Source organism: Eucalyptus grandis, chromosome 11 (genome assembly GCF_016545825.1).
Source record: "Eucalyptus grandis isolate ANBG69807.140 chromosome 11, ASM1654582v1, whole genome shotgun sequence".
Taxonomy (NCBI): Eukaryota; Viridiplantae; Streptophyta; class Magnoliopsida; order Myrtales; family Myrtaceae; genus Eucalyptus; species Eucalyptus grandis.
In genome coordinates this window covers 39,779,653-39,801,383 of record NC_052622.1, presented here as the reverse complement: position 1 = coordinate 39,801,383, position 21,731 = coordinate 39,779,653, and the positions used below count along the sequence as shown (strand labels likewise).

Here is a 21,731-nt window from a genome sequence, read left to right as displayed (position 1 = left end):
CAATGATGCTGAACAGGAGCACTTCCCAACAGGCACAAGTCAATGAAGAAGAAGCAATCAATTGGAGATTCTCCTTATTCGTCTTGGAGCCCTATGATGAAATTAATTCCATTGAAAGAAATGATACTTGGGAGTTATTCTCTGGACAAAAAACCATCTCTCTGGTGAAGTTGACAAATACAAAGCACGTTTGGTAGCCAAGGGATCTCCGACTATCTCGCAACCGTGCCCTCTTGAGCTGTGAGGACATACATTTTCAAGATTGGAAATGAGCCATCGAATATCTTATTTTCTTAAAGTGGTTTTTCAAAATAAATAGTGTGATTGTGCTTATTGTCAATACAATGATTGAAAGAATTCTCTACTCATAACCGATGCTTGTGAAATATGCAAAAAATTGACGATACCTATGGCCATCGCTTCGATCGACAAGATCGTTTGTTCAAGTTCAAGCCATTTTACAATAAAAGCATTTGTTGAGGCATTGGTCGGATGCAGACATTTTCTCATATTCACATTATCAAGACTCTTATGTTTGTCAAGCTATTTGGCTAAGGAGAATTCTTGAGGAGTTACAATTCAAGCAACAGGGACCTACTAAAAATTTTGTGACAATAACTCAGCAATAAAACTCTCCAAGAATCCAGTGTTACATGGAAGAAGCAAGCACATTGATGTGAAGTTTTATTTCTTGGCGAACCTTATCCCAAATGTTTTGTAAGTGCTTGGTTTTTGCTTTGTACGTAAGATAAAGTTTCAGCCTCAATAAAGTCATGAGTTCCGGAAAACCTTTTGGAATGGATAGAATTGTTTTCAGGAAAAATTCACTCTGATATATACTTATGTAAAATTTCTCTTGATTAAATGGGGCTCATTTCGGAGTGTTGACGGAATTTATAAGATGGTTAAACGTATCATGTGTACGAGATGGCTCTAAATACATGCTTAGATTGGTTGGAAGTTCACATAAACAAATCCAAGACGAAGGTGTTCTTCGTTAGCTCATTGCCTAAGTGAAGGCAACACCAAAAGAGGTCACCCTAGTTAAGGTGAGGCCGAACCTCACTAGGCCTCACCTATGGCCGGTGGCTGGTCATTAGCAAAAGGAAGAAGATGGGAAAAAATAGAAAAAAATATTAAAACATTATTGAAAATTATTTACATCAGCCCCCACAGTGTTATGTAGGTCAATTGGCATCCACGTCGGCAATATCAAATCAAAATTAGCTTAGAATGACTAAATTAACACTAGATCAAAAGATTTATGACTAAATTGACACCATGAAAAATTTTAAGACAAAATTAGCACCAATGTAATAGGTTTAGGACTAATCTGACATATTTCCCTTCTAGAACATACAAACTTTTGGACACAAGAAATTGGGAAAAAAAATATTTATAAAGTCCTAGACCTATTACATTGAAACTAATTCAGTCATAAACTTTTTAATTTTACTAATTTAATCTTAAACATTTTGACAATATGCTATTGTAGTCATTTTGGCCAATATTGACCTAAAATCACTAAGATAGACACTTTCCATTCTACATGGCATGGGGGGTTGACACTAACAGGAACAATTTTTTCAATTTCTTAATTTGTATGATTTTTTTCTTTTCTTTTCTTTCCTTTTTTTCTTTTTTTTTTTTTTTTTTTAATTTTCCTTTGCCCGTCCACGACCTTGGCAATGGCCTGCTCCATCAACCATAGGTGATCCCCTTAATTGGCCCAAATTTGGTAAAGGCGTCATGGCCCTCACCAAATCAGGGCTAGGGGCCGCAAGCCCTCACTAGTGGCCAGCAAGGGCATCTCAATTCTCACATAGGGCCAATGGAGGGAAATAAGAAAAAAGGGAAGTGGGAAAGAAAAGAAAATGGAGAAAAAGAAGGTAAAAAAACTTTTAAAAAATGCAGAAATTCTTCACTTTAGCTCCGACCATCCTAAGTGTTGATTATGCCACATAGGACGATCAACATCCACATCAATAATTTCCTACTAAAATTAGCCAGAATAACTATTACATTGGAAAATTGCCAAAAGGTTATAAGACTAAATTGACAAAATTAAATCATTTATGGCTGAATTGGCACCGTACAATAATTTTAAGGCTTTTTTGATAATTTTCCCCAAAAAATTGCCTAGTTTTTTCAAACCAAATGCAGCAATTGGAAAAACAAATAAATATTTTTATTGACTTTGACATTTCTTACATGATTAGATTGAAAATTTTGACATCTAATGTTTTATATATTAAATGCCATATCTGTTACTAAATATGTTCGAGGTGCGCATAAAAAGTTCCCATTCCTTGTCTTCAAGAACAAGTACTTCATTTATTCATGGCCTGTTAGCTTATTCAGTTAAATTTTTCACTCAAAAGCTTATGAAGTCATTTAGTTATCAGCCGACGATCAAACGCTGCGTACCGCATCACTTATCTGATGTGACCACAAGCAAGCACAAACTCTATCCTGAATACAGAGAAGCATTTCCACTCCGTCAGTCACTTAATTCAGGAGTCCCCGACGAATTTCAACTCGCATTGAATCTCCACCATCGCCATAACCAAAAGCAGACTCCCTCTTTCAAACATATAGGGGCATTATCTCCTCCATTAGTTAATTGATTCCAAAGTCCTTACTCCACTTGGTTACCATTGGTAACACCAAGCATCAACAAATCTGAGAATGAGATGCAGTAAAAGTTTGGGACCTCGTCTTAGTTAGAGAGATTATCGAGAGTGAACCTAAAATTGAGTCCATTAACATACGCAATTGGAATTTGGATTTATGTTTACTCTATAGTTTAAATCATTGAATGATGAGCCGACTGAATATATCTATTGCTCCATGTGATCAATGTCACTTATCGGACACACGATTCCTTGTGGTCATTAGCATATTCACACACATGAACTATACCAAAATCATTTAAAACTTACATGATATCCTTGTGTGATACAATGATGGATACTGGAAATCTTCGTTTTGGCATATTCAATAGTTACTCTAAAGATTTACATTCAAATCGATTGTCAAACATATTCACACGAAAGATTATCTTCAGATCAAAAATATGTACATTCCGATGACTATGAAAAGAGCGTAAAAAGGTCACACTCTTTTAGGGGGGAAAAGTACCAAAAAAGTCTTAAACTTATTATATTAGCACCAATTCAATTCTAGATTTTTTAATTAAACCAAGTTAGTCCTAAATATTTTTACAATAATACTAATTCAATACATTCACTCAATTTTGGCCAGCTGGCACTATCATAGATGCCGACTGGTAGCTAGACATTGACATGGCAATTTTCAAATAATTTATTTTATTTTTCGATTTTTTATTAATTTTTTTTTTTTCCTTTTCTTTTTCTCTTCTTCTTCCTTGCGCTTCTTCTCCCACAATGGCCAATGAGGCTCCGACAAGGCTTGTCGACCACTTTGGTGAGGGCCAAGAAGCCCTTGCCGCCGCCAGCAAGGGTTGCAACCCTCACCTAGCCTCTCCCAAGGGCGAAGGCCGCCATGGCCTCACAGACCGCAAGCGAGGCCACCTTCACCCACAATAAGGCCATGGCAAGGCTAGCCTCGACCAGATTTGGGCAGGGCAGGCCAACCACTACAAGAGAAGAAGCCCAAGGAAGAAGAAGAGAAAAAGAAAAGGAAAAAATTTAATAAAAAATTTGAAAAATATATTTAAAAATTGCCACATCATCAGCCCGATATCCACATCAGCACCGGCCAACCATAATTAGTTAGATGAACTGAATTGTTATCAATCTAAAAAGATTTAAGATTAATTTAGTCCGATTAAAAAATTTATGACTGAATTGATATCAATACAATAGGTTGATGAATTTTTTAGTACTTTTCCCCTCTTTTAAGCTGTCAAAGAGTTATATGATAAAATTCAAAAAAGATAACAATAATAAGAAAAATGCTAACACGATATGCCAGGGGACTTACTAATCGCCAACGTTTGTATTTGCGGAGCTCAGTCCCAAAACGAGAGGCCTCACTGTTCACGACCTCAACATTACCCAGCTCTCCAAGTATTGCAAGGAAGCACACCCAACCATTTGCAGAAGACGATGGCATGCCCTAACCGAAGACCAGATAGCTAATCCCAAGAACTATGCAGATTGCGGTCATTGACGCCTACGTTTGGAACGAGCTTCTTTATGCCTACCTTCTTCGAAATTGAACCTTTGAGTCGAAAGAAGAGCAAGACGATAGCAAAATCGAATGGCTAGCTTAAATTCATGATACATTAAGACATTAATAGATTAATTGGTTAAATGGACCAGTCGGTTCAGATTGCAAAACATGATTTGCAAAGATTTAAATAAAAATAAAAATAAAAGGTCTTTTTATTGTCTCGGTGCCGTTAATTGTAAATGGAACATACATATATTTTTCAATTATATGAATATAATATTTGGTAAGATAAATCTCTATTTATGTGGACAATATATAATTATATACTTTAACAAATTGTAATTTCACCCAACGAGGTAGAGATTATAAATGAGATATCCGATAGTGATTTATTAATACAAGTCCTTCCATCAACCAGCAGTTCATATATACTCGTAGAGGTCTACACACAATTCTCCGGGGTTCATTGAGTATGTGCATCTCTATCCTCTCGACCATGAAAGAATTTAGATGAAGAAAAACTTACTAACAGCATAATTTACAGTAAAAAAATGTTTGAATGGCTGGTTTTTTGGTTAGTCAAAAGATGCAATTTGGACATTCACCTCTACCATCAGAAGTAATGGATCCCAAGGTACTTAATGCTCTTCATAAATTAATCACATGAGCCGGCATGCCGAGGTTTACCTTGTATTAATGTATAACCTGTTAAAATATGTCTCGAGTTTGAGCTCAATGTGAAATTCCGAATATTTCGAATTGGATATGTTGCGGGCGTTTAAAATCGAGCCAAAAAAATCCGAAGATCAATTTCCCAAAATTCGAATCTGCCTTTTGGCCATTGAAATAGGAAAGTCCAACTTTGACTTGGACTTGGATTTTATTTAAAATATATGAAGATATGTTTTCGTTGAAATGGGCAAGTTGACTTAGTCCAACCTTTTACTTCTGTTGACCGAATCCTGGCTGATTCATTTTCCCTCATGCATGGAATTCTCTGGCGGTGGATTATATTATTCTTCTTAAGGCTTCTTCGTGGGTAGTTATTGATCATGAAGAATTAGTCTTGAAGCGTCGTCTTGTCATCAAATGCTTAGGAAGGATTTTCTTTGTCATTCTTGTTAGTGAATTACATCCAAGAAGATTTAGTCTTCGAGCAAATTAAATCTTGTAGTAAGATTTACGTGTAATTCCTTCGTGAGATTGAAAGATTATTTCTTGAGCAATTTTGGGGCTAAAAGTGAGTTCGTTATTGAGTGTAATTGGGGTTTGGGAAATACTGAGAGAGTGTTTGAATGACTTGAATGTGTAATCTCCTTGTATCGCTTGATCTACAGTGAAATTCATCACTGCTCTCCTCGTGAATATAGGTATTTACGACCAAACCACATAAATCTAGTGTCTTATTATTTTTTTCTTTATCTATATTATTATTCGATCGCTCGCTTTTCGCAACATGACCAATTGACGAATCAAAATAATGGGACTGCTTGTATAAAAGTAAAGAAGACCTTCAGGTCAAAAGACTTTATAAATATCTCTTATAAAATTTCTTTCTCGAATCGACCCTCAACAAGCCCAAGAGATGATCTGGGTTGGTCCAGTTCAACTTTTGTCATCCACAAATATCTGTATATTCACTGAGAGTATCTATATTAGTGCAAAAACACAACAACTTTGCTCCAATTATCATGCCCAATTTATACTTTCTAGTTGCAAGTTATTCTAGGTTATAGTCTCTCATAACAATCACTATCATTACGAAAATATCTACACAATATAACCTCGGACAACTGATATGAATATGAAATCCAAACGTGCACGTGAAAAAATATTGGCTTTGTAAAGGACATGACTCTTTCCATTTGGAGGAGATAAATTCTGGTAATGCCATCTTTGCTCTTTAAACATTAACAGATGATTGCGTGTGCAACCGATTCTATATGTTCATCCCAATCAATTAAGTAGTCCCGTGTACCTTTGGGCATTGATACTTCAATTTCCAGCGACCATAGTCAAGCAAATATATTATAAACACAAAAAATGTTTATTTTAATCAATATAAAATTTTCCCCACCTGCCATTCCCTCAGGGAAGGGTTTTCTTCTTGAGGTGACTTCCAAGACACCGAATCGAGACGTGGAAGTGCCAACCACTCCGAAACCTAATTCGCCTTTTCTTGTTTTGATTATATTGAAGTTTTGAAAAGGATCAAAGAAATTGCAACACAGCTAGCTTTTTTGCTGTTCATTATTCTTTAGTTTAAGATAGCTTTCTGCCTTTTACTACATACCGCTATTACCCCTCAACTGATCCCCCGACCAACTCAAGCCGTCTTTTTACCTTAACACGAGATGAAATTACCGGAAGATTCAAGAGCATCGATTGGAATTATTAGTTTATAAGGTCTATTTGAGGCCAAATGACAAGATACGATAATAATAATAATATTATTATTATTATTATTATTATTATTATTATTATTATTATTATTATTGAAAATATTTTAATTCTCATTAGGTTCTCAATAATGTCTTCCTTCATTGGCACTGTAAAATTCTCTGGTGGGCAGAGCTAATTACGTGCAAGTTTTGTGGAATGACGCGTGGCACCCGTCCTTTTATGGGTGTGAGTAGTTTAGGGTAAGAATAGTAAAACGAGTCTTGTCAGTCAATAATAGCACGGTGAAAAAGATTTGGTCGATAAAGTATGCAATAAGCCGATTGACTGCCAGAGATTCGAGAACTCAGCATTGGTTAAAGAAACCATAAAGCAACCAATTAAATTTGTTAGATTAGTTAGATTGGAGCGCCTGGAAAGTGACATTTTCTTGAATAGGGTTCGGTATCCGAAGTGGATAAAACCAAGTCCATGATGATGATGATGTACGAAACAAAATTTAGAAATGGGAAAAAAATGGGATCAATTGACTAACCGAAGCAGACAAACCTTCCCAATCAATTGCTTTCCTCAAACTACCCAAGAAAGCTGTTTCCACTTGCTCTAATTCAGGAGAAACCAAACCAAACCCGCTCAAAAAGATATCATCTCCTTCCTCTTGAACAACTTCAATGACAAGCGAACCACTCACATATAACTCCCGCAGCAAGCTACCCTAGCACACCCGAAAAAAAAAATTATTGGCAATGGCAAACAAAGCCCAAATAGCGGCTGCGTCGTGGGGGATCAAGACCAGCTTCCACTCCCTGTTGGCTCTCCTCGTCACCGGCGTCGTCATCGGTGTTGTCTACCTCACCCGCGACGCAGAGCAGCCACTGCTGGATGAAGATAGAGCAGCAATCCTCCATAACTCGGCCGAAACGGCTTCACCGACACCAGCACCGTCCACATCAACGTCGACAACAGAGCGGGAGTGCAACTTGTTCTCAGGGCAATGGGTGTTCGACAATGTGTCATACCCTCTCTACAAGGAGAAAGAGTGCACGTACATGTCGGATCAACTGGCTTGCGAGAAGTTCGGCCGGAGGGACTTGAGGTATCAGCAATGGAGGTGGCAACCCCATGGATGTGACCTTCCTAGGTATATATACGCATCAACGATTTTTCTTGAAAGTAACTTTAGGTATATCGAGACTAATTTACGAAATTGGGTGATATGTTACGATTGTCATTAAATATCGTACACGACTCTTGTGTTTTGATGTAGAGAGAGAGAGAGAGAAGCCGACTCATATTATTTGAATGTCCACTATACCCATGTTGAGTTTTGATGTGCTTCTGAAATTGATTAGGGTTTATGAGTTGAGTGTTGTGGCTGTGTGTCTGGTGGTAACAAGGGTAGGTTCAATGCCACAGCATTGTTGGAGAGGTTGAGGAACAAGAGGCTCGTGTACGTGGGTGACTCGCTGAATCGAGGCCAATGGGTCTCCATGGTTTGCCTGGTCGAGTCGGCCATCCCTCCAAACCTCAAATCCATGTCGTCCAAGCACAACAATTCCTTGCTCATCTTCAAGGCCTCTGTAAGTCAACATCTCTTTCTTCCCCTCTTAAAACTCTTTCTCATGGGAGACAGCGCAACAACGTTGGCAATTGTACATTGTTTTTATCTACGACATTGGACTTTTCTACGGATTTACGACATTTTTTTCAACATTTTAGGTGAGGAAAAAAGCTTTCGACTTTGAATATAATGCAGCAGCAAAAGGAGAATCAAGATTCTTCCACATCCCTAAACATATTTTTTAAATGTACATGGCATTCATGCAAATCAACCGGTTTACAAGTTCTGTATATAATAAAAAGCCATCATTAATTAAAAACCAGTTTATCGCTGGAAACTAGAACAATAATTTTAATTTTGGCCTTGTCCTCAATTGAACTCACCCCTCGAAAATCATTAATAATGGTATCCAACAAGTTGTCATATCGAATTATGTCAGAAACAATGCATCAAGCGACATTCAAATTAAGTTTGAATCGATGCAATACAAGATGATAAAATTCTATCAAAAGCTAACATCGTATCTTTTATATGGAGTTCAAGCGGTCATTTGTGAAATTGGTATCTTTACGATGTTTTCACTGTAATCCAAGTTTTAACACTATGTAATTTCAAATGATTTAAATGTCAATATCTTTTAGTCTTGAAAATTTGAGATGTCTAGCTACTTTCGGGATCGATTTCAGGAATTTAATGGTTTTGGTATCAACAAAATTAGGAATACAATGCAACTATTGAGTACTATTGGGCACCATTGCTAGTGGAATCCAACTCGGATGACCCGGTCAACCACCGAGTGCCCGATCGGATCGTCCGGGTTCAAGCCATTGAGAAGCATGCGAGGCATTGGTCCGACGCCGACATTCTCATTTTCGATTCGTATCTTTGGTGGAGGAGATCTCAAATGAAAGTCTTGTAAGTACTTCATCTATAAATGAAAATTATGTCCAGCATTTTCTCAATAAAAAGGAGCTAAATAACTCCTAATTAAACCTTAATTTCGTGTGGCAATTATTCTTAATTTAGGTGGGGCTCGTTCGGGAGTCCGGATGGAATTTACAAAGATGTGATGATGCCACGGGCCTATGAGATGGCTCTCAACACATGGTCGGATTGGTTGGAAGTGCATGTGAATAGGTCCAAGACCCAAGTCTTCTTTGTGAGCATGTCTCCAACTCATGAAAGGTATGATCTTTTCATAGCATCGATGCACCCCTTTTGGCTGCAAGATTCGTTTACAAAGGAATAAGCAAGACAACGCTCTTTTCTATGTCGTAGAGCCGAGGAATGGGATGGGGACGAAGGCCAAAACTGCTACGCGGAAACCGAACCTATCGCCAAAGAAGGGTACTGGGGAAGTGGGTCGGACCCAGGAATGATGCGGGTCGTCGAGTCCGTGATCGACCAGTTGAAGGCGAGAGGCCTTGGGGTTCAAATCCTGAACATCACTCAGCTCTCAGAGTACCGGAAAGAAGCACACCCGACCATACATAGGCGACAATGGGAACCCTTAACCGAAGAGCAGAAGGCAAAGCCAACTAGCTATGCAGACTGCTTCCACTGGTGCTTGCCCGGAGTGCCAGATGTGTGGAACGAGCTTCTTTACGCCCACATTTTCCAAAATCGGACACAAAGATTAGAGAATAGAGTTGAAGGATTGTGATTCAGATAACTTCTTATTTCTTACTTTTTCTTAACTTGAGGTTTGACCACAATTAAGTGAAGCTGGGATGGAAGTGAAGCTAGGATGGATTCACCCCTCACCACACCACAAGCCAAAAATTGTCTTGAAAGAAGAAAGAATGTACAAAGTGTGACTTGATTGCTTTTTCTTTTTTTTTCTTCTTTTTCCACCATTTTTATCTTTTTCAATGTGCAGTAATGTGATGGGGATTTTTTAGTTGAGTAGCCCTCCACCCCGAATATAAAAAGCAGGAACAACCATACACTAGTCAAATTAATATCTGGCAATGATGACAAACAATGTGGATTATAATTCTGGTAAAGGTTCACTCTCTAGTTTGACAACCGTATCTTCTATCGTATTGATAAAAAGTGAACGAAAAGTATGATTAGAAAAAGAAATACTCATTTCAAGTGGATATATAGGATACGATTTCAACATTTCTAAGCAGCCAAAAGAACGTAATTAATACATGGCACTACTTTTGTAACCTTCAACCACAAACCCAGCCCTTGAGGAAACCCTTTTAGTTCATTATAAATATCTCCATGTAGCTATAGTATATCCACAAAGATGTAGATGTACACTACTCTTACTCGATCTATTATCTAAAACTATTTATGATATGACCCTAATTATTACAATGATAATGTGAGGTCAGTATTTTTTTCATGAACAGAGACTTTTTCCAAGGCAAAGCAGTTGGCATGATCTACATTTTCACGATCAGCACAAGTGCAATAATCAAGACCTTCAAGTGACACCATTGGAGAACTTGAGCTTGACTTGTCCGAGGGAACATTCTGCGGCATCATTTGTAAATACACATGTAATCATGCTTGTTCATCATGAAGAAACCAAAACTTCTACTTTTCTAACAACACAAAAGGAAAACAAGCATATAAAGAATAAAGTTTAGTAGCAACAATTGAGCATTGTGATTGAGACAGCGTTCAGAAGACTTACTTTTCTGGAAATGGTTCCATCCTCTTCGACATGCCAACCTGCTTCTTCACAAAGAGCCTTCAGCAAGTCATTGGAATCGGCATGTTTAGGCAGTTTATAATTTCCATGAGCTCGAAGGCCAGCAAATATTTTTCGAGCCAAGGCTCGTCGCTTGCACTCCCTGCTTTTGTTGTTTTGACGTTCAGTCTCCGAAGGGAATCGATATCGTGTGACAAGGCTTCCATCTTTCCCAGCTTTGTGGACTATCCAAGGTCCTGTAGAGGTCTTGATGCACCCTCTTAGTTCACTTTTCTTTTCCTCGGCCATGGTAACTTGCCCTTGTATTGGACTACTTTCATGCAAGAAGCTGGTCCATTTATAGAGTTGGAAGCAGTAGACAAAAAGTAGGGTATATGCACAACAGTCTTCAATGCTTTTTCCATGATCCGACAATGATTTTCAGTAAATTATGCGTGAGTACGACTTGTCCTATAGCATGGTTTTAAGCTAAAAAAACATTCTGGGAACCTACTTTTTTGCTCGAGAGGTGTCAATAAAAAAGAAAAAAGATTTTATGCGACCGTTAGGATTTGTTTGTTTCGCAGGTTCAGGTTGTCTCTTGCCGTGACATCGGGTCATAGTCCTTGCAGATTTTGGTTTGAGGACCACGAGATTCCGAACAGGCAAAGCAGATGGGAAACAAAGATTGTCATTGTCCTCCAAGGAAGGCACCCACTGAGAGTCTGAGACTCCAATACCATCTGTACACCTGTCGGAATAGTATGGAACCGAGTGTAAATAGGAGCTTTTGGATTAAAAGCATGGAATCACTCCAGAAGTGTGACTCTCCTGGGGAACAAGCTTTTTAGTAAAATCAGAGACACCGATTGGCATGCTTGAAATAAGGGAGAACAGCCCGCAAACAGAAGATTTCATTCAAAGTAAGACAATGCCATGTTTAATCAGACCAAGTTCTCAGATTGCAATGGTAGAGAAACAAAGAAAGAGAAGGGTAACGCTTACAACTGGCACTATATGCTTGGGACAGTTGATCTAGATGTGCAGGGCTGCTATTCATAGCAAATTCTTGCCTGAACCCGCGTGCATCGTGACTATTATCCATGCAAACCCCTGTGATTGTTTTGGGCTCATGAACCGAGTCCGTGCAAGACTCAAGTGTTCATCCACTTTACCTCCTAAGACGAACTTAACATTCTATTCTCAATCTGTAATATTTTCGGTGCCAAATGCAACTTGAAGGTTAGTTATCATCAAGACATTGTACAGGATGCGCATGGAGTCTATCACTCCTAGCAAATCCAACACCCAATATACACGGACAGTAAAGAAGAGAATTTAAACTTGTCATAATGTACTCTTCGCGTAACCAAAAACCTTACGACGCTAGACCAGCCGGGGTTCTCAGCTAGAGGGCTAAATAGGAACTCGAGATTTGACCACAAATGTCTATACAACTGAGCTCTACTTAACAAGAAGAAATGGAAGATTGTGTCATGGTTGATCCTTTCTTCAGGAAGATGTGAACAATGTACAGTGAAACATCTGCAAAATGGAAGCAAACTCCAAGATCAGCACCAACTTTGGGCCAATGGAAACCGAATATCTAAGAACTTTAGTTGCATTGAAGGCTTTTCAACTGACCAACGAAATCAATGCTGCTCCTTCAAGCACTGCCCATCCCGAACTAGCATCATGCATCAACTTGAATTGCACATTCTTTCTGCAAGTGAATCGATGTAGTACATATCCAAGGATTAGCCAACTACTAATGAAATGTGGACAAAGCAACTTACTGACATCATATACATAAGTGATCCATAATGATCATTAATATAAATGGGGCTGACAATGCTGGACACAACCCGTTTGCAGGATGCTGACATGAGATGAGGCAAAACATGAATTACAAAGAGAACCTGAATATGACACAGCGCGACACACTAACTATATATCTCTACACAAATTGAAACAATTTTCATCATGATTAAATGCTTTGGCATGATTAACACGATTATGACATGTTAACCTGAATTGCCAGTCCCCGTAAAACGGTATAGAATCTTAATGATGTCAAGCACATTGAAACTGCCACCTATAACACGAGATTACAGAGTGAACCCAATGTCACCATAAGTTCTCACGGAAATGACAATTAAGAATGCAGCAGCAAAGTGTAGAACTAGAGTAGCTATTCTGTGTCTTAAGCATTTGGTACCATTCTTAAGCATTTGGTACCATTGCCAGTGGCATGGGTTCCATTACAACCAAAAAGTGAGAGTGAAAGAAGCTATATAATGGGTAAACTTACAATCAAGGTTGCATTGTCACCTTCACCATCTAGTTTTTGCAACCCCCAATAATAAATAACACCCTCTCCTTTAGCTCATCAATTATCTGTTTCGAGGTAAATGCAGAGATCATTTTATAGAAATCATTGTCACCAATGCCAAATTGTCACCATGAAATTTTGAACTCCATACCAACTCAGAGACTTTTGCCCATCCGTGAGTAGACAGGGCAGCTTCTTTAAGGTGACAAAAATGGGGAGGGTCGAAGCTAAGAAAGTAGTTTGAATTTTCTGTTGCTTCTGCTACCCAGAGATGATTCATTTGGTCTTTTGCTCTTTTAATAAGATTACAGAACCCAACCTGCAAAACAATGCAAAGAGGGCCAATAAGAACTCTAATCAGAATGTAGAACTATGGGAACAGATTTGCTGACATTGAACCTATCATATTGACAAGAACATTGTAAGTCGCACACATACAGGATGAAAACCCTTAATTCAAGATAGACAATACCGTAATGGACAGAAAATTATCTGGATTTCGTAATTGAAAACAAAAAACACCTGAAAGAGAGTAACTACATCTAGGTTATGCCAAAATGCTTTCCAGTGGCCATTAGAACCTTGACTTTGCATAGGTGCGATTACCTTGTGTCAGCCATCTCTAGTACTTGATGAAACTCTCCTTAATAAATATTTTGTCCGGAGTCATGACAACATATTTTAAGAAAAAAATTTGGAACTTGTCTACTGCAATTAAGTACATTCCTTACTCTCTCGGTTTTCTCACCTTAACACCATCAAAAACAGCATGTTATAAATCCAAAGTTTAACCTTCATCTGGAGTTGATTGCATTAGACTTAATTGAATGATGCTTACCGTCGATCCCACAAGGTTGTAATTGATTGGGACAAACGAATTATCATCAGTTGGAGGGAAGAAGAAGCTGATGGCAAGTAAAGAAGTGTCATATTCGCCAGCCTGCTTCTCAACTTTAGAACCATCTGTCACAAAGATCCACTGCCTTTTTTGGTTGGCCATTGTGTAAACCTCACCCACGTAAAGAACGAAAGCAGCAATATCGAATTCACTGAAGCATCCAAAGACCAATCTTGTTGATCTGCGGGAAAATTAAGCTTGTATAATTTTAACCTTGATAAGATATACATACCTGGAAAGCGGAATTTCACCCAAATTCGATAGAGAAATGGCTTTGCGGGGACTGAAGAATGGCCTGCAGTGGATAGCTTTGAGGTTGGAATTCTAAACTGTCTTAAGGAACAGAACATTTCGAAAAGGGTCTCACTCGAAATTTTCAACTTCTCGAGAAGATAGATGCTGCCATTTTGTAGTGGGTCCTCTTGCCTGTAGGTAGATGGTTTCTGAATTGGACTTCGCTGGAACAAGCCCAGTGATAGCGTATGCCTGCCCCTCAATTAAATCATTTTGCTGTGGCAACAACCAAAAATTCAATTGCAATGAAATCAAAATGCAAAGCACAAACCCTGCTAGCTAGCCTAAAGCACCGTAATATATACCTAAAATTTACCTGCTTCTCAGTTGGGTTCCAGATTGTTATAAATCCCTCTTCTTGACTACTTTTTCCATGGTAAGTTCTTCTTTTTAGCCCTACCACCCTCACCCTCATAAATGCAGTGACTTCTCTTTCAGTTAAACCAGCATCTTGCAGAGCTTTCTCAATAGATTTCTCCATGTCAGATTGCCTAGTCACCTGAGACAAACGTACCATCAATAATTATTGCTAGTATCTAATAGGGTAGGCAAGAGTCTGAGACCTACTTCCAATCTCGATCGATAAGCAGCAAAAGAATTCAACTGATCAGGACTCATCTCGGCCATAAGAACTTCAGGTTCAGCAGACATCTCAAGTAACTTCAATATTTTTGCTCCCTCCTCACTATCACTGTCATTAGAAAGAAGAAAGTCTTTGGTACTTCGTTGAAATTCTGAAACGGCACCTTCAATGACCAAGGAACGCCTGCAGCCATACAAGTCAATGAGATCAAAGACAATTCCAGAACTAGGATTAAGAATTTGATGCAGGTTGCTGCGAAGATTATACAACATTAATGCCGTTCTCTCCTTAGAGCACTACCATTCTCAAATGTCAGGACCACTATTCATATGACAATCAGAACATTCGTAATGCATCTTTTGAAGTTATTGGAAAACATTCACATGCCATTTTCGAAGAAAACCGCAGTACTTAACAATCCTGTGAAACTGCAAAATTGCCAAGGTCATTTTCCCCTTCATAACTATTGACAATCTTTACAATCTTATTACATTTGAACCCTTATCAGGATGGACATCTTCACCGAAACTCAGGTTGTAGACCTCTTTCTTCCAAAAAATCTTTTCTTGTGCAATTCAGCTAAGCATTCAGAGACAAGACACAGTAGGAGATCACTTACATGTTGCCCCATTCAGAATGATTATCTTCCATCTAAGCAAGATTATATCATAACTTCAGAGTGAAACACATAGCTTGTATGGGGATGTATCAAGCATTGTTCCAGAAGAATTTCAGCAAATACAACAGGTAATGTCCATATTAGCATTGACAGTTGAATTTCTCTGGTACTGTAAGACCCACCTCTGATTGTACAACTGCCTGATTTTCATCTCCATCCTCTCTGATCTGACAATGGAATCTCCACTACAAAACCTAAAATTGATAACTCCCATCAAATAAAGCAGAATTTCCACTACACCTGACTCATGAAGATGGAATGAAAGTTGGATTACCTCTCCCTGTAGAGAATAGGGTATATTCGTGTAACTCCAACTAAAGTCATGGGGATTGGACCTCCATTACTCTTGATACATCTGAATGCCAATGGAGCCCCAGCACCCTTGCCTACAGAATGATGATTTCAGGGCTATGCTAATTGTGTAAGTTATTGTCAGAAAGTTGGTAAACCCAATAATGCTTACAAAAACCCAGTCGATCAGCCCAATGAGCTCTATATGTTCCATTTGCATGCAATAATAAAGTAACCGTTCTTGTTTCCTGAAAATAAAGCTAGAATGAGGAAGTTCTTTATTTGGCCTGTAGGAAGTTCTTTATAAGTACAATGTGTGGTGGAAACTGTTGACAGCAGGACGTATAAGTTAAAGAGAGGAACCTCAAGCGGTGAAACAGGTGCAGCCCAGCCACCTAATCTTGCTCCCCAGATCTTCAAAGGATCATTTTAAACCATGAATAATGTGTGATTCCTAATTTCTCACAAATAAAATAAAAAGTTTAAAAAAAAAAAACTAAGCTTGTGATGCATTACTCGAATTTTTTGGCCAATGTAGATTTTCTTTTCCATAAGATGCTTTGACAGCAAATCATCTAAAAGGGCATCTACAGAGTACCTGCAAAACAACCTTAGTTTTCAACAGCTCGGAAAAAAGGACCATATGGTCAAATTAACACACCTCTTACCAGCCATCAGTTAGCTCCAATCGCATGGCATTGTTGTTTAGTGTCCCATTTGATGGTGTGGTTGAGCTTGGAGTCTTAAGGTTGTCGTCGGCATGGATAGCTGAAACACACAGCACAAGCATTGCAGCGGGGGAGGCATCTCCTTCAAGAATTCTCTTAATTGCAGAACGGTGGCCATGATTGATTTCCCTTTCATATCTAAATAAATTTATCATGAAAATTTCAAGCCTGCCTCTCTCAGCCATGAAAGAACGTAGAGATCAACATAATTAAATACCTATACTTCAGTTCCTCTAGCACATTTGTGGTGGTAAGAAACTTTCCAGTTGTAGCTGGGTAATATCTCTCATAAGAGGCAAGCTTCCAAATAATCCACCTATAGTGATTTGTGACCCATCTGGACAATGTGAAAAGAACTGAGCGGATTGTTTGAGAAAGCGAATGATGCAAAAGATACTAAATCCAAGGATAAAAAATTAGTGAGCATGATCGGAACATCTGGGGAACCCCTTTACCATTATTGGAGCAGGCATATTTCGCATGTTTAAAGCTAATATGCTACAAAGCCGACAAGAATATGATATTCCCAGGCCCCAATACATCTAGTGACATACTTCTTACAACTCAGAAAACACCATCAGATACCGGCACAAATAATGTATCTGTCATTCCGCAAATCCTCTGAAATTATTCTTTGAGATTAGAACAGCAAATCACAAGAAATCGTTAAAGACAGTACCCTTTAGAAATATGCTGTGTAGATGCTCCAGACTGGACCAGCATGTGAAGGAAGGCTTCTGCCCCAATGCCATTCAAGCCAGATTCATTAGTAAACACAAATTTGTGGGCATTATCTGGTTTAATCCTTCTCAACTGGTCTGGAATATGCTGCACCTAAGTACAATCAGGAATAAGACAAAAGCCGCTAGTCAAACTGAAAAAGGATAAAGAATTGATTTACCGTGTTCTGCTCTTGTGGAGGCCCCGCAAAGTATTCACTCACATATACTCTTGGAATCTGAGATGGGTATCGAGATGACACCTTTCCTTTATGGAGGGATTGCTTAGCCAATGAAGTGGATAAGCCTGTTAAGACAGAAATTTTTCATATCAGACTCCTCATGCTATGTTTGGCAAAACAAGTTGGTTGGCTTAGGAAGTTACCACTGGAAGAGAATAAGCGATCACTTTTCAATGGGGATGAGAATGCAGAACTTCGTGGCCTCTTGAAAGGGGAAACGAAACTTGCTTTTTTGAGTCTCCTCGTTTCAACTTTTCCAGCGCCTGAACAAGTGATGTCAATTCTGTTGGAGATGTCCATCAGTGAACCACCTGACAATCTTACATGTGGATTCATCCCTGGACCGATTCCATTTGCCAAGGACTTGCCAATTACAGGGCTAGAGGATGACCTAGTAGTTAAGGGCTTCTGCAGACAAGCCACATCAAAATTGGACCTATCTGTGCTGTCACAGACAGCTGCATCAAACTTGTTGATCAAGTTATCCCCAAACGATGGTTTTTCCAACACTTTTGGGTAACACGCTTTATTAGAGGATGATCGCAATGGAGTTATGAAACCATTGGGCATATGGTTCCTCTTCGGTGTTCCTTGACAGAGAAAGGACATCGAAGAATCATTTTCTTTGTTTGATGAATTATCCCCGGTCTCTCTCTCATTCAAGAAAGAAAATGGCCTGCTGTCAAAGTTCCCCTCATTCAAGAAGTCTCCCAATTCTGGATCACCAAGAAGACTCCTGGCACGTTTAAGGGCATCACCAGAAATTGATATAGATCTCCCACCAGCTGTTTGGAACTTGATTGGAGCTGGTTTAGAAGGTATATCACACATCTTTGTTTGCATATTACTACAATTTCCAGAGTCCTTCAGTTTAGTTTCTACTAAACTAGTTCCACAAGTAAATGAGATGCTCGGAGCAGATAAAGAGTGCAGGGCATCAGCATGAACCAAACCTTCTTTTCTGTCCAAATGTGATGCGAGTTGACACCTATTAGTGTTATTGACAATGGGTGGCCTTCTTGTGGGTCGTAAGCCTGCGAAATCGTGTTGATCGGTACCTTCTTCCAGCCCCAACAACGTCTTGGCTCTTTCCATACCTGTAGGAGATGCACTAACCACTTTCCCAGACCCAGTCTGGAAAAGAAAACTAGATCTGTCAGGCCTAAAATCTCGAACATGTGCTTGTCCTACACAAGAAGTCCATGTCAATATCAGGGCTTCATTTATTATAACACTGAGGTGTTTGAGGCATAAATGCAAAGAAAGGTTTTTCATAGAATAAATACTACCTGCAAGTATTTTGAAGTTATACATACTTATCAACATTCTCAACCAAAATATTACATACATGTGGAGCAAATTTAGCCTGAAACATATGGAAACTGTGAAGATAAATATAAACTTTATCAGAACCTTATTTGTTCAGATCTGTTCTTCGAACTTTCCTCAGAAAAATTGTTGGGGAAACAGAAATAGTTAGCTACAAACCAGGCAGCAGCCACATTAGAAGTTTGTTCTTCACAGAGAATTTATAATCTCCTCAAAGGTGTCCATTTGTGCAACAGGTTAAAAGACTCTCTCTCTCTCTCATAACCTCAGTCAGCTCAATTTGAAGCTTTGAGCACAGTCAAAACCGGCCCATAATGACCACTGTGATTGCATCAACAAAAGAAGTGATGAACTAATCCACAATCTAAGCCTGGATTAATCACCAAACAAGCTGTCTTCTTTTCTCTACATGTATTTCTTTCTTCATATTCCAATAAATGCATTGACCAGAAAACAGTTCTATCCCATACAGACGCCCTGGTATAGAGTCCCCATCATATGCATTCTGACTGGGTTTTTGTAGAGTATCTGCATGATCGAGCCACGGCAACATTGGCAGTGCACTAATAGTGAACAGGCTGCCGATTGACTGCAATCAACTGGACGGCAGGTAGTTCGCTGCTGCCAAGGATGCAGCGAAATCTTTCTCTGACGAATTTAGAGCGGAGATTGAAGCTATGTAAGGTTAAGAACAGACCAGTCCTTTTTCTTTAAGTAAAGATTGTGCTGTCACTCAGAGTAATATTTGGAACATAGGGAGAATCCAAGGGATCACCTCAAAACTAGACAAATTTACAAAAACATGCCATTTCGGATAATTACTAGCTTCTAGTGACCAAATTAAGAATTTCGTCAAGAATTTAGGAACAGAGACTGCTCTGTGCTCACCAGGATCAGGGAAATCATCACCATCTTCATCGCCCAGAACAGACAAAGCTTTGGCTATAGAAGACTTTTTCAGAGCCACTGATTTGCCCGACCCAGTCCGGAACATCGGCAAGCTCCGCGAAGCAGCATCGCCATTCTCTAGAAGCTTCGAACATCCTACGTACCCAAAAAGTCACCAAAAAGAGTGTTCAGTCTCTCACTTACGGGTCAATTGTTTTCAAGGTTGACAAAGCAATTCAAGATGCGAACACTACAATTAGAGTAATATTTGGAACAGAAGGAGAATCCAAAGGATCACCTCAAAACTAGATGAATTTACAAAAACATGCCATTTCGGATAATTACTAGCTTCTAGTGACCAAATAAATAATTTCGTGGCGGAATTTGGGAACAGAGACTGCTAAAAGCTCACCAGGATCAGGGAAATCATCGCCATCTTCATCGCCCAGAACAGACAAAGCTTTGGCTATAGAAGACTGTTTCGGAGCCACTGATTTGCCCGACCCAGTCTGGAACATCGGCAAGCTTTGCAAAGCAGCATCACCATTCTCTAATAGCCTCGAACATCCTACGTAACCAGAAAGTCACCAGAAAGGGTGTTCGGTCTCTCAATTACAGGTCAATTGTTTTCGAGGTTGACAAAGCAATTCAAGGTGCAAACGCTACAATTAGAGTGATATTTGGAACAAGGGAGAATCCAAGGGATCACCTCAAAACTAGAAAAGTTCACAAAAACATGCCATTTCGGATAATCACTAACTTCTAGTGACCAAGCTATGATTAAGAATTTAGTGCGAGAATTACGGAACAGAGACTGCTCAGTGCTCACCAGGATCAGGGAAATCATCACCATCTTCATCGCCCAGAACAGACAAAGCTTTGGCTACAGAAGACTGTTTCAGAGCCACTGATTTGCCGGACCCAGTCCGGAACATCGGCAAGCTCCGCGAAGCAGCATCACCATTCTCGAGAAGCTTCGAACGTCCTACGCAACCAAAAAATTCATCAAAAAAGGGCGTTCACTCTCTCGCTTACGGGTCAATTGTTGTCGAGGTTGACGAAGCAGCTCGAGATGCGACCACTCCAATTGACGAGCCCGAAACTGTGTCAGAAATGGAGAAAGAAAATCGCGCAAACCTTGAAGCAAGAGATCGGACATCGAAGGGAGACGAGAATTGGGCAGACGCTGCTCGGTCGGAGCTCCATTCGGTTCGTTCTCGAGCGCGGCCCCCGAGTGGCCGCCGCACGGCTCCCACCGGTAATCGCCGCCGCCGCAGCCGCCGGGGAGTATCTGCCACGCGGACATTTCGCCGGCGGAGGTCGATTTCCGCCGGGCGAAGTCGTGTTTAGGGGTTTCGACGGAGGAGGGAAATGGGGGTTTCGCCGTGCGAGCTCGCTCTGCTCATTTTGTTATTTCTTTTTTTGGGAGTGGCGGGAAAGGAAAAGGAGTGGAGGGACTTGGAAAGTGTAGCGCATCATGAAATGGCCTAATATATGATTTGAAATGTTCTCTTTCTTTATTGGAAATTCGAAAAAGATAAATCGTGCAAAAATATCTCGAAATAAATTCCTAATCGTATTATTAATTGAATGCAACTCGTGATAATAAGAGTTGAAGAGGCTAACATAGCAACTGAGGATGGGTCGATCGGTTGTTATGACGATTTTTTCTTTTCTTTTTTAGCTAAAGACTTGTAGAAAATTTTTTGTAGAATGAAAATCGATAGTGCAAATGCAAGCATTTCTATCTAACAAATAATAATAAAATAAGACACAGAGGAAATTCCAAATAGATTTATAGTAATTCGGCTTTCACTTGGTTTACATTCACTTTCTCAAATTAGCGATCAAACAAAAATGTGAAATCCAACAATAATCTCAATAGTCAAGAGGTAAAAGTCTATAAATAGTGCTGTTCTTCACAAAACTCAATAGATAACTATAGAATAACAAGCATCTCTTGGCAGTATGTTATACTCAGC

The 21,731-nt window shown here is 39.3% G+C and overlaps 2 protein-coding genes across 5 annotated transcripts; one reads left to right on the top strand and one right to left on the bottom strand.

The window, feature by feature from the left end:
* Positions 1-7,181: 7,181 nt before the first annotated feature.
* Positions 7,182-10,024, top strand: LOC104426357 (protein trichome birefringence-like 34). Its single transcript, XM_010039376.3, has 5 exons — positions 7,182-7,699; positions 7,961-8,138; positions 8,838-9,034; positions 9,146-9,304; positions 9,398-10,024. Exons 1-5 carry the CDS (start codon positions 7,305-7,307, stop codon positions 9,780-9,782), a joined length of 1,314 nt encoding a protein of 437 aa, XP_010037678.1. The 5' UTR covers positions 7,182-7,304; the 3' UTR covers positions 9,783-10,024.
* Positions 10,025-11,936: 1,912 nt separating this feature from the next.
* LOC104426355 (protein BREAST CANCER SUSCEPTIBILITY 2 homolog B) lies at positions 11,937-21,144 on the bottom strand. Of its 4 annotated transcripts, none has more exons than XM_010039371.3 (23): positions 20,887-21,144; positions 20,579-20,734; positions 20,162-20,317; positions 19,750-19,905; positions 17,676-18,719; positions 17,473-17,597; positions 17,251-17,405; positions 16,789-16,908; positions 16,512-16,709; positions 16,360-16,441; positions 16,207-16,257; positions 16,016-16,091; positions 15,827-15,938; positions 15,675-15,746; positions 14,858-15,056; positions 14,607-14,789; positions 14,364-14,506; positions 14,229-14,291; positions 13,937-14,147; positions 13,250-13,417; positions 13,078-13,163; positions 12,411-12,489; positions 11,937-12,311 (listed from the first exon to the last, which is right to left on the bottom strand). In XM_010039371.3, exons 1-21 carry the CDS (start codon positions 21,053-21,055, stop codon positions 13,107-13,109), a joined length of 3,696 nt encoding a protein of 1,231 aa, XP_010037673.2. In that variant the 5' UTR covers positions 21,056-21,144; the 3' UTR covers positions 11,937-12,311; positions 12,411-12,489; positions 13,078-13,106. The 4 variants fall into 4 exon arrangements, with proteins under 4 accessions (XP_010037673.2, XP_010037674.2, XP_018721412.2 ...); XM_010039372.3 differs by having other exon boundaries at positions 17,251-17,399; XM_018865867.2 differs by lacking the exons at positions 19,750-19,905; positions 20,162-20,317.
* Positions 21,145-21,731: the final 587 nt, after the last annotated feature.

Coding starts and splice junctions, on each gene's coding strand:
- LOC104426355 (XM_010039371.3), bottom strand. CDS start 21,055: ATGTCCGCGTGGCAGATACTCCCCGGCGGCTGCGGCGGCGGCGATTAC. Junction 16,258..16,359: donor ACATTGGCCAAAAAATTCGA/GTAATGCATCAC, acceptor GATCCTTTGAAG/ATCTGGGGAGCAAGATTAGG. Junction 13,418..13,936: donor ACAACCTTGTGGGATCGACG/GTAAGCATCATT, acceptor ATTGTTTTGCAG/GTTGGGTTCTGTAATCTTAT.
- LOC104426357 (XM_010039376.3), top strand. CDS start 7,305: ATGGCAAACAAAGCCCAAATAGCGGCTGCGTCGTGGGGGATCAAGACC. Junction 9,035..9,145: donor AGATCTCAAATGAAAGTCTT/GTAAGTACTTCA, acceptor TTCTTAATTTAG/GTGGGGCTCGTTCGGGAGTC. Junction 9,305..9,397: donor ATGTCTCCAACTCATGAAAG/GTATGATCTTTT, acceptor TCTATGTCGTAG/AGCCGAGGAATGGGATGGGG.